The following is a 12,955-nucleotide window of genomic DNA, read 5'->3' as shown; positions in this document are numbered from 1 at the left end:
CTCCAGCAATCAACAAATTACACAAACAGAGATGCTGATTTCCCCTCCTGGGCCTTGGTCCAACAGACTATCAACTTGCTTAAATTTCACAAGAATTCCTGTCTTATCACTTCTATAAGTAGAACTAGGAAAAAGACAAGAGTGGGAAATGTGTGAGAGGAGGCAGAAGGAACTCAGCCTCCTGGTGTAATGAAAGTCTGTGTGGGGCCTCAGGGAAGCCACCGGGCTCAGTGGGGCAGGCGCCCACCTCTCTGAGCTTCAGACTGAAGTCTGAAAACAGCCCTGCTCAGTGCACAGAGCTGAGTCCACAGCTTTCTTTTCATCTCTGGTTATTGTCCATGATCTGGCAAAAAGCAACCTGCATGATCATACACACAGTTTTAGTCTCAAGGAACTAGGAAGGAGACAAACAATAAAGCCAGATGAGAAAGAGGAAGAAATAAGCAGAATGGACTTGCCTAAAATGCAGCCCAAGTCATACAGCTGCCCAGCACACTCTGCTAACTCAGGTGGCAGCACAGGCCGTGGGACTAGAGTAGATGAGAAAAATCCTTCCAGATTAAAGGCCACCCCTCATGTGCTGGTTAACTCACTTGATTCCCATTTATTTAGAGGTGGGTCTAATGTAAGGCAACAATTTTACTTCCCACAGGGGCTACTTAGCTTATCGCAGAGAAAAATCTCCCCCAACTCCAGACTGCACTGCCCCCTGACCCCAGACAACTGGCATCCAGACATTTGCCACTTGCGCTGTAATGTGGGGCTGGGGCTGGGGAAGAGCAAGGACAGGGTACCTGCCCAGGAGAGCCTCCTTGTTAGTCCCTTCTGGCCAACCAGTCTTACACAGGCAGTAGAGCAAGTTTTCTGTGTAGTGGAACCTGCTGAATAATAATGGTAAACGGGCAGAAAAAAGACTGGCATGCAGAGGGTGCCGTGCCCAGACTTAGTCATGACCGAGTTACAGAGAAGGCATCTGTCTGTGGGGTCAGAGATCCCTTGCAGCAGAATTGCCTGAGGTACTTGTTAAAAATGCACATCCCTGGAGCCCCGGTGACTCTTACACCTGCCAGATTAAGAAAACCACCATCCTAAAAGCCACATTGTTACAAGGAAAACCTCTGGGTTTCATTTTTTCACCTGCGGTTTTAAACTTCCACTGCCCACACTGCCCTCTCTCTTGGAGAGAAACCAGGCCCCTCTTTCACTGTACTATTTTGTACCAAGTGTCCTTCTTTGTTCTAAACCAGTGTCTCAACCATTATTTTATTATCGTCCTCCCACCCCCACCCCACAAGGAGTCTTTTTAAACGTTTTTATCTGAATTGTCCTCCTGCCCCTGTGAAACGTTAATACCACAGATATACTGCACACCTGTTCTGTTTGGCGTGAAGGAGCCACAAAGCCACGTACTATCTAAGGCTTTTCCACCTTCCCCACCATACAGAACCAATTTCACCTCTCGGGAATGCATGCTCTAGACGCAGGGTTGCAAACAGGCTCAGCAAAGCAGCCAGGCTGCAGAGGGCTGGAGATGCGCCAGGACGAGGAGCTGAGGGGAAGCCAGAGGCAGTTCCAGATGACTACTCGCAGGTACACGCACAGGCTGGGTGCAGCCAAATCTTTCCACATTTGGAAAGAACATGAAACATTTATATTTTTCTTCAGAAATGTCCTAATGTTTAAATGTTGGCAAGTAATTCAAAAAACATGGAAACACTAGGAAAGCTGAGTTTTTATATGCAAGCTGCTCAGTTGCAACTTCTGCTCTAGGAATGTTTAAAGAAAAAAATGAGAGAAGGGGGTCTAGGCCACCGTGTGTGTGGATGTGACCTCCCAGAAGCCCCAGCAAACCCTTCGCCCTGCTTCAGGCTATGTCACGGTGAGATTTAAGATCCAGAGGGCAGCCTTCATCAGGAATAACCCACAGTTTTTCACTAACCAGGTGTTGCTGGCTTTCTGGGGGGAAGTTTGGAAGAAAAAGCAGGGCTTTCATTCATCTTAACAACCAAACCGGTTTTGTAGTCGCTCTCTACCCCATCCCATGCATATAGGTTCTCAGTGTCCTACACAGAGATATTCCCCAGTCCTGTTCCACCGTACACCACTCCACCCTCCCAAACCCTTGCAGGCTTTGCTCCTGCCTGCACCTGTAGCCATCCACATGCTGTTCCCACCAACCGGGATATAGCCCCTCCATTCTCTGAAAGCTGCCCAGTGGGTAAGAACCAGATGAATCCTCCCTCTTGTCTCCTTGCCCTTCTCTGTAATTTCCAGTATGGGTGTCGTAACATCAGTCCTCGTTTATGCTGTGCCGGGTATTTTTCTCTAATTTTTCTTTTTTGTAGTATTAGGCCCCAACCCCCTATAGACTGTAAACTCCATAGAGGCAGGAACCACCTATTCTATTGTTCATGCCCCCTCCCTCCACTCCTTGGGGCTCCCAGGAGTCACTTAAGAAATACTTACAGACTGATTGCAGTGGTTATACCACTTTTCAGTCTTTCCATAATGAAATTATGACTGATGACATGTAAAAACCTTACAGGATTTTTTAAAATGTGAAGATAATTCTATTGAGTCCATTGGCCCTGTAGTGACAGAATCTATTCATGAAGCTCCAAACCCCCCCAAATTTTAACATTTTTATTTAAACGTCCTTGAAAAACTGGCCCTTGGGATGCAAATATTTTTTTCAAGATAACGAACGTGTCGGTAGCCCTGAGCCCAGAAGAGTAGTGTTGTCCACCACTGTCCTTAGACAAGTACTCATATTTACTGAAATTGATGGGCTCCTGTGCAAAAGTAGGAAGAGAAAAACTTTTCACCGAAGTCCAAGGAATGAAGTGAAAAACAGTAGAGTCAGTTGCAGGGAGAGTGGCTTCACCCCAGGCAGAACCCAGCAGCACTCTGAAACCGTCTACCGTCCCCTCCCCATGCTGTCTCCAGCTAGCTGTGTGCTTTCATCCACCCAGGGATCAGTGGCGCCGGGCGGGAGAGTTTCATCCTCCAGCTGTTGTATCATTTCCCCAGATAAGTCCTAAATTGACCAAGTTATCTGGCACCAAAGGAGCCTTCCTGCAGTAGGCATTTTTTATTATGCGCCCTTTCAAGGGACAAAGGCATCTGTGTCAGTAATCTGCTGTGGGGTGGGGGGGTGTATATTATTCTCACAGCTTCATGAGCACGCTCTTCTGAAGAGTTCATGTGAACATAAGAAATTAGGCAACATTACCATCTGTTAGCCTGGGTGATCAGGTGAAGAAAAAACATAAAATACCCTATTTTCTGTAAGGGAATTTTTACCACTAACAATTCCAGTTAAGATATTTCAAATTGAAATATTTTTGCACAGTATTTGAACATATTTCTGGGCAAAATGGAGTTGCCTTTCCCATTGCAGGTGCCTTCCTGCACTGGCTACTTGTTAAGCCCTAAGGAACATGCTCTCATGTTGTGGAAATGGCAGTGTGAGACACCTGTGGTTTTATCTGGGATAGAAATGTCTCTCGAAGGATGCTTTGTGGAGGTGTAATGAGTTGACGATGGGGGCGTGGTTGCCTACCTGGGAGACAAAGAGAACATTCTGAAATGTTGGTTTCCCGTTGCTCTGCTGTTAAGAGAGCCACTGTCCTATAAACCATAAGAATGTGTGTTGACGTATTGATCCTATTTTTTAAAACCATCTCCACAGATCCTCAAACGGCAGCGGGTGAGGTGGATGGGGTTAATCTGGAGGAGATCCGAGAATTTGCCAAAGCTTTTAAAATCCGGCGCCTGTCCCTTGGCCTGACCCAGACTCAGGTGGGACAGGCTCTCAGTGCTACAGAGGGCCCCGCGTACAGCCAGTCAGCCATCTGCAGGTAACCCGCGCCCACATGCTGTCACCTCTCCTGGCCGGCCTGGGCCTCCTTTGTCCTTTCGGCTCAGCTTTTCTTCTTCGGGTGGGCAAAACTGGAGGGGTAACGTGCTGGGACTAAGTCTGGGGTGGCTATATGTTGGAATTAGTGGTGTTGATGGAAATGAAGATGCTAAAGCAGATTTGCAGGTCCTGGCTTGATAATTCCTGTCAACTCACGAAGAACTTCCAAGGCAGTCTTATTGGCAATACATGGCCTTGGGCCCAGCTTTCCTCCTGGACCCACGAACCTATGCAGCTGAGAGCCATTGTCTCCTGCCTGCAGAGAGGTGCCCTGAGCAAATGTAAAGCTGCCAGTCCCGATTGGCGTTAACACTCCCACTATTTCTGCCCAGGAGTATCTACCAGGGTTTCCCAAGAAAACACACCTTAAAAAGAAAATGAACCATCTTGTGATCTCAAAGGAATTTTTTAACTTGCCTTCTCAAACACAACTTTAAAAGCACATTTTTAAAACGAAGTAGCTGCTTTACATAGCTCAGAAAAGGGTAGTGGGAATCTGGCCTAACCTTGCTTAGCACCCCCAAAAATAAATAAATAAATGACAGAATCGGCCTTGGTTGTGTTCAAGTTGATCTGGGTCAAGCCGTGAGGAGACCCTGCGCATGCATGCGTGTGTGTGTGTGTGTGTGTGTATGTGTGTATGTATGTCTGTGTGTGTTGCACTAATCCCTTGTTTATGCATGAGGTAACAAAGGCAATTCTGTAAGAGCTTTTTCCTCTTGGGCAATGCCTTATGAGTTCTCCGCCATCAGGAAAAGCCAAGAAACCAACTCTAAACTCATTTAAGTGGATTTTGTTCTTGGTGATCCATGAAATGCTGTCTTTTTATCTGCTCTTTATACTTTTAATGTATTCCCCAAAGGACGGAAGTGTACTTTTCCTGCAGTTTAAGACTAAGGTTATAAATAACATCAGTATGGGGTAGTAGCTTGCAGCTCACATTTTGCTCAATGATTTTCCATAAAACCCATTGATTGTTGTTAAATACAAAAAGCGCCATAGGACTCTCACTTCTATGGCCTCCCCTACTGTTTTTTCTTATAAGATACCTCCCTGTAGAAAATAACCTTTATTCAGTCTATACAAGGATACTTCTGCTGGGAAATTTGTTTCAAGGCTTGTATATGTTATTCCAAACAACATGTACAGAAACATCAGCACTAACAAGCCACATCAATGATATGAATACTGTTGCGCCCTGTTGGGAAACATTAATTTTTTTTTCATCTTGACAGGCTTGTGATAAAAGCAGCCACAGGTTTTTAAGTTGTTGACAATTTGCTATTGTTGATAAAGTCTTCTTTGTCTTATTTTTAGTCCTAAAATCTGATTTGTTTTTGTTTTTTGGTTTTTTTTTGTTTGTTTAAGTGCTATCTAATGTGTTCACTAACACCAGTAGTGTTTCTTGGGCATTCCCAATCAAATACGTTGATTTCTATAGTCTTCCCCAGCAGAAGCCAAAAGAGCTATGGCTGAAATGAAAAGAGACCTTGGGAATTTACTATATAATAGAATATGCCAGATGCCTTGCTTTTTTGGCCTTTCTCTAGCTTCTAGAGTTTCAGTGAGGTAGTTTTAGGAGCAAACTACCAAGAAAAAAAAAAAAAGAAAGTCTTAAAAGAAACTAAGATGTGGCAATGGAACAATTCAAGTTCATTTAAAGGGTGGGAGGAATGTGCATTTGAGCCTGCACACCCAGCTGCCAGTTCTCCCTTCTTAGCTGCAGATTCCCAGGTACTGCGTTGATGAGCCCATTCTTATTAGAAACACAGAAGGGAAAAACAGCACCAATACACTGGGCATCCCCACCATAAGCTTTGTCCCCAGCCAGGGCGCTGTAAAGCCTGTTGTCATGCTAGTAAGAGTTTAAGCTTTAGGGCTTTTATAGTAAATAATGGTAAGATGTGGTATGTGGTAATTAACACGACAATGAGAGTTTTGGGGAAGCTTGCCACACATGTCAACCTCCTTAAATAACATTGAATGATTCATTCATTTTGTATTGAAAGCAAAATGTACTTCTTCCCTCTTTGACCAGTACTGGAAGTTAGGTTTTTTGAAACTAAACAAATAACTCCTTGAACTATGCTTGGAAGGGAATGCTATGGGAATCACATTAAAATTTGATACTATTTGCACTGCTTATCACAACATAAGATATCTAAAATACAGCGCCAAAAATAAGATTATGGCACATAAAGGAAGCTTATTCTTTTGTGTCCTTTTGCAAGCATCTTTATAAAACATACTCTGACTGACTAAAGCAGGTTCATTTTAGCTCTATGAAAACAGACTATTGTAATAAGACGTACTCTGCAGTCAGACGATTGTTTTTCAACAGCACTAAACTTTAAAAGAGAGAGGAGAATTCTGTGTATCCCAAGTTGTCATACTGGAGGGTTGTGAATTTGGATACAAATGAATGAAAGCAATTGGTACGTTTTCGTATTTCATTGAGAATGAGTATGAACTTGATACCAGGATGACCTCTTACAACACTCTATATAATTTTATTCGAGATGCTTCATATTTTTTTAAGTCAGTGTAGCAAAGAATTGCTGAAGGCAATTGATATACGGAAGACCTCATTTACAGCAATATAATATCATTCAAGTACAATTTGCAGATGTCACACATTAAACACAGCTTGATGCCCTATTATTACTGGACCGGGTTTGGAAGGCACACGTGGCCTTAGCACATCAGGAAGGAGTGTTCATAGTAACTACAATGTGTCCAGCTATTTGAGTCCAACAGTAAACTAGCAATGGGCCATGTTTTACCTGAAAAAGGAGCATGTTGCTAACTTACATATGGTGAAAATTGTTTGTTACCAGAGGGTGCGGTGGGGGAAAGAGAGAGACAGAGTGAGAGAAAGAGAAGACAGAGACAGAGAGATGTTAAAAATGAGACACAAAGAGATGAAAAGAGAGCCACGTAGAAACTTGTCCTAGTTGTCATAACTATTTTAACAGATGTACTATTTCTATAATAAAGTCAGTGTGTGTGTGGGGGGGGAATTTAAGGAAAAGCAAATATGAAACATAAAAAGAATCATTTTAAATGAAAGAACATGACAGCTGTTGTCTTTGATGTCGCTTCCGAGTGTTAATTTTTGCCTTATTGTTTCTGAAGATTGGGGAAGTAGTGCTGGTATGATTAAAATCAAAGCTTAGATCTCAAGCGTTGACAGGAAAAAGATCTGCAAGTTGCTTTGTTTCCATTGTGATGGCCTGTGTGTGGTGCTGTGTCCACCTGCTCCCCAGCACCTGTGTGGGTGTGCTGGCTGCATGCACTGGCATGAAGCATGGGGAGGTGGGTGCTGGCCTGAGCGGGCGGCTACCTTGCAGCTGGCTGCTAATTTGGAGTGAATTCGCTCTGCCAGTCAGTCAGTCAGTCAGGCAGGCAGGCAGGCAGAAGCCCACCCTGGCAGAGGACTCAGTGTAAAACTGTTCTTTCTCAATTTTCCCCCCAGACACACCATCCTGAGAAGCCACTTTTTCCTACCACAGGAAGCCCAAGAGAACACTGTAGCTAGCAGTCTGACAGCCAAACTGAACCCTGGCCTTTTGTATCCTGCCAGGTTTGAAAAGCTGGACATCACCCCTAAAAGTGCCCAGAAGATCAAGCCGGTGCTTGAGCGGTGGATGGCTGAGGCTGAGGCCCGCCATCGAGCAGGTATGCAGAACCTGACCGACTTTATCGGGAGTGAACCGTCCAAAAAGCGCAAGCGGCGCACCTCCTTTACGCCCCAGGCCCTTGAGATCCTCAATGCCCACTTTGAGAAGAACACACACCCCTCGGGGCAGGAAATGACCGAAATTGCCGAGAAGCTGAACTATGACCGGGAAGTAGTTAGAGTTTGGTTCTGCAATAAGAGGCAAGCCCTGAAGAACACAATTAAACGCTTAAAACAGCACGAGCCAGCCTCGGCCCACCCCCTGCAGTCCTTAACAGACTCTCTGGAAGAAAACTCCTAAAGGGACGGCCACCAAGAATCAGAAGCAAAGTCCACAGAAATTAAACTCCACCCCTGGGACTCCACCAAAAACAGAAAGATTAATGAATTAAAAATAACATTTAAAAAATAGTCCCAGTCATCCTCCTTGTAAGTAAAAGACTAAGAAAACTACCAAGTGGACACAATGGTTTATACATGTCCATTGGTTCTCCAAAAGGAAAAAAAAAATTTTTTTTGGAAAATTTTTAAACAAGGAATACACCATACTGCAGGTGTGTGGTAGGATTATGCCCTCCCCCACCTATCTCCCCAAAGCCAGTTTTTTAAAGGACTTAAAGCGAACCAAATAACCACATACTTTTTTCTGTGTATTATGAAAATGTGAATACATTTCAAGGAAAAAGAAAAACAACTAAACCAAAAAAACAAACAAACAACAACAACAACAAAAACCAACAACAAAAACTTTTGTCTGTTCAAAGCGAATACAAGCCTGCCACCTGGAGGAGGGACTGCATTCTTTCAGGTTCTAAGTGCTGACTCACTATGAAACCTATTAACCAAAGTCAAAAACATGGCATTGCAAACGCGATCGTCAGTCTGCTCTTCTCTGCGTGTAAAGTTATGTTAAGAATTTTTACATTTGTACTTAACGAAAAACTAGAAAGCCCGATTTCTCCCATGTTTCCCATCTATTGTCACCACCTATGGGGTGGGTGCCATTGTTGAAGCCATTGCGTGAGGCTCACTATTAATTTTTATTTTGGGTGGACGGGGTTCCTTTTTCATTTCCTTCGGTATTTTGGGTGTGTTTTTTTGTTTTGTTTTTTGGAAGGGGGTGGGGAGGGCATCCTGGATCGTGTGCCAAAGCATTCATTGCTTTCTTCTCACTATGACTTGTGGGTTTGAGAAAAGAAAATGGAGCTTGCATTGCTCTTTTGTCCACCTCCCTCGTGTGTAGCCTCCAGGGTCTGCTGGAAGGCCCCAGAGTGGGAATGGTGTCTTTTCCACTCAGATCCCAGTGAAATGCAAGAGAGACTCCAAAATTACTAGGGCTTTGCTCAGTGAACTGTCAACACTGGCATAATCTGTAATTGTGCTCACTGTCCACACCAGAGCTTGGATTTTTCTCAGTCTGTTGGCCACGTACATGGAGAGCTGACCAAAACTAATTTTGTAATATAAACATAAGCTGCACATTTGGTTCAATACTTACATCTATGTTATGCTTCTGTGCAAAGCAATTTCTCTGAGAAGTCTGATAGCCAAAGAAATGTCTCAAGATTTCAGTCAAAATACACACATGGCATGCACACACCCATATATATACACATAACACAAAGAAAACAGACCAAAAAGAAAGAGAGTGACTGGATCTTGAAAGGCCACCATGTCTCCCGTTTTTTTCTGCTACTACTTTCATTCCAATAGCAATGGTAAACTTTTTTCAGGGGAGAGCAATTGTTCTTGGGATATATAAATGGAGCAGAAAGTTGGCAGACAAATTTAAACAACGAATTGGGCTCTGGGTTCTTGAGGAGAAAAGAAGTTTTAACAATGAAGTGCCTCCACTCAAAGGAAAGTATAGAAGTGGCTTATCTAACACGTCAGAATAGCCTTCACTACTAAATCTAAGGGATTGTTTCATTTGTCAAAACAAGCTGCTCAAAAGATCTGTGGGCCAAAATAACCTAATAAGCCAGAAGGAAAAGCTGAGATGGGGGGCTGGCTGTGCAAGTGAGCACTTGGAGCCTGTGGTTGGTGTTTTCCGCAGGTATAGGCAAAAGGTGTTCAGTCAAAGGAGCAGGCAAAAGAAAACCATCCATTTGCCTGCTGTTGAAATGTAAATATTCCTGAATAATTAATTAATAAGCATGCTCATGTACTATCTAGAAGTAAATTGTGAAAGAAAAAAGAGAAACTCCACCTCAAGTTGCCCAACTGATTAGAAATGCCATCTTCCCTCCCCGATGAGGGTTGAGTCTCTTCTTCTGGTGGCTCCTTTGCTGGTTGTGTGAACACAGTGGTATAATTGTCCTCTCCCCCCAGATGATTCATGCAGTGATCAGGGATCACCAGCAAGAAAACTCTAAAAGAAAACTCCTGGAAGTGGAACCAGTCGCTTGTACAGGTTTTTCCATTTTGCCAGTCTGATGCTAACTGGACCACAGCTAACTTCGCCTTCAATGCCAATGACATCATGGTACCCATTTGGCCACCTCAAAAACTGCACACAAACCAACAACCCAGAATTCCAAAGATGTATTGATTAAACAGATTTTGTGTTCTCCTAGGACCTGCTCCAAATTCCATCAAGAAAAGCTCCCAAAGAAGAGAAGTTAACAAGATAACATATGATGGATGCTAAATGTTTAAACATATGCCAGCAGCAATTTCATAAGGCCTGCTCAGTTCGGAGATCTATAATTGGGAGGGTATAACTAGGACAGTGAAGATATAAAATAAAAAAGGAGTCTTCCAGAATGAAATGAAAAAGAAATACATTTATCCCACAGTCGTAAAACCATTCATGTGCAGTGATTTTTTTTATAGTTTTATAATTTTGTATTGTTTTATAAATTATTTATAAGGTGTTGTAATGCTTCTTATATTAATTTTTTACAGATAAATTTTTTGCTACAAGGCATAAGAAGGTGCCTAAACAGATTCTTAGGAATATAAATTACACAGTATAACTCATAAGTCTTCGGGACCACACCTATTGCTTAATTTTATTATGACATTTCTTATTTCCATTTGTAAACAACCTCATATGCCAATAACATTTAAGTGTCTTTTATGTTTTTATGAGCTAAAGGTTACGGTTGCCAGTAACAAAAAATAAAAGCCACTCGGGCATATGTGATTGTATTTCAAGCTTCAATATTTTCCTTACATGTTTTTAAATTATTGTTGTCTTCATTTTCTTCATTGTTTGATGAAAAACAGAAACGATTGATGTTATATTTTACACTTGTTTGTGGGGTTTTTTTTTTTTTAATCAAAAAACATTTTGAATAGTTGAGAGTTTTAATTGCATTGCAAGATTTTGATTTGCAATCACGGTCTTTATGTTGTAATCACATAATACACATACAAGCACACACACACACATACACACACACCCCACAAAAAAGAGATAACAAAAAAGCGAAAGGATCTAGAAAAAAAAATAAAAAAACAAGTAGAGGTGTATCAAAGAACTCAAGCTATAACCAAAAAGAAATTGTAAAATGCCTTTGCTCATCTTCTCTATGCTGGACCAAAGCTCAATATTTATAGGTATATGCACATTGTATAGATATGGCTAAATGTTGCTGACAATCTCGCAATACTAAACTGTTCGTATTTTAAGAAAAAAGAAAGAAATACAAACTGTTTATCAGTGTTTTACCTCAGCACTCTACTTGTACCCAGTTAATGAACAAGCTTAAGAAAAAAATGGAGAAAAAGGAAATTGATTTTCATTTCAATGTTTGACTGTAAAATCTGTTTGGATAACATTTTGTAATGAGCTTTTTTGTCGTGTGATTTGCTTGTCTTCAACTTGAGATTATGTGAAGCACATTTGTTTATTTATTGTTAAGAAAGTGATTTTTTTTTTTTGTCCTACGTGCTGTGATCTAGACTGGTCACCAGGGTCACTGATGAGATACCAAGAAGGAGCTGCTTCTCCATGCCTGGAGCAGGCAGTAGGAACAAGAGCAGGAACGCAGACTGGGTTGTTTTGAAAAATCATCATGATGATAAGTTGACATGATGGACTTGTGACCAAGAAGCCAAACTGGATATTTAAAAGCTCCTTACTTGCTCTGACATTGAAACCAAAGCTAATTTATCTGCACAGGTTGCTTAATGTTTAAGAAAAAACTGACAAAACTGTACTTAATCTAGAGCAATATCTGTATGGTCAGTAAAGCTGCACTTTGTGTATTTCTTAACAGCTTCAAATCTGTCACTTTTAATTTGTACCATAAAAAATAAAGAATTGTTTGACATGAGCTTCTAGGCTAACTGTGTTTTGAACTCAGATATTGCATTTGAATTGTAAGCATGTAAATAAGCATATGTCACGACCCTATATGTTAAGAAAAGGAAGGCGTTCGAGACAGACTGGTTAATATCATGATTATTTTAAATGAAATACTATATGAATTAGGCCTCCTTTGGTTGCAAGTAACAGGAATCCAACTGAAACTTGATTAAACAAAAAGAGACCATGCTGTTGGACTTGACTGGGAAGTCTGATTGTGGAGCTTGAGCACAGCTGGATATAGCGGTTCCAGGGATGTCATCAGCCTGTCCTGCTTCGTTTCCTTCTAGACAGATCCCAGACCTTGAGTCACACGCCGTCTCTAAGTTAAACACTCTGCTGGGGATGGTGTGCTTGAATCTGCCACTCAGGATCACAGACCCACCCGTCTGTGGTGGGGTTTGGGGCCGCATTAAACAACCCCTCAGGACATCAGGGATGAAGGACGTTGTCTCCATGAAAACTAGAAGACAGAAGATGAGAAACCGGAGTAGGCAGACAAAACCCACAGCCACCACAGTCTGCTGCGAACGCGCAGCTGTGTGCTGGGTGTTGCAGAGAATTCTGCTGGTAAAGAGGTTTTGCTGTTCTTAAGCAATGCCTGTCATTGCATGTTCTGGAAAATGTAGAATCTACGATTTAAAATGTGTTCCTGCTTGAAGTTTAATGTGGGTAGGAGGGCTAAGTTAATGTTGCTGTATAATTTACTAATTCCAAAGGAAGATAGGAACATTTTGCTAAAAATACCAGCAAAACAATTTTTTTTTACACTACAGTTACAATCTCCATACTTTTAGTAATCTTTAGCAAACAGTTTTTATGTTACATGGAGATCCATATATCAACTTGATGTTATAATTGATAAGAAGTGCTTTGGAGCAAGCAACAGGACCAAAAATCTGAGTGCCTGTACATTATAAATGGGCAAGGAAAGTGGCGAGGAAGCTCCCAGACTGACTTTCAGCAAAAAAGTGCTGGTGCTTCTGCCTTCATGGGTGGAGAAAGACAAAACAAAGTCATTTCCAAGCTTTCTTTCAATCTG

At 42.0% G+C, this 12,955-nt stretch overlaps 1 protein-coding gene across 6 annotated transcripts in view; it reads left to right on the top strand.

The window, feature by feature from the left end:
- The window catches only part of POU6F2 (POU class 6 homeobox 2), a 485,143-nt gene extending 473,262 nt beyond the window's left edge, over positions 1-11,881 (top strand). For 5 of the 6 annotated variants that reach the window (XM_074340527.1, XM_074340528.1, XM_074340525.1 and 2 more), the window contains 2 exons: positions 3,692-3,860; positions 7,395-11,881. In XM_074340527.1, coding sequence (XP_074196628.1) covers positions 3,692-3,860; positions 7,395-7,899 — 674 coding nt within the window. In that variant the 3' untranslated portion in view covers positions 7,900-11,881. The remainder of the gene's footprint in view (positions 1-3,691; positions 3,861-7,394) is intronic. The other variant, XM_074340526.1, reaches the window with a different exon arrangement.
- The last annotated feature ends 1,074 nt before the right edge of the window (positions 11,882-12,955 follow it).

The sequence above is a fragment of the Rhinolophus sinicus genome, linkage group LG09 (assembly GCF_036562045.2).
Source record: "Rhinolophus sinicus isolate RSC01 linkage group LG09, ASM3656204v1, whole genome shotgun sequence".
In the NCBI taxonomy this organism is placed as follows: Eukaryota; Metazoa; Chordata; class Mammalia; order Chiroptera; family Rhinolophidae; genus Rhinolophus; species Rhinolophus sinicus.
This window is presented reverse-complemented; position numbering and strand designations above follow the sequence as displayed.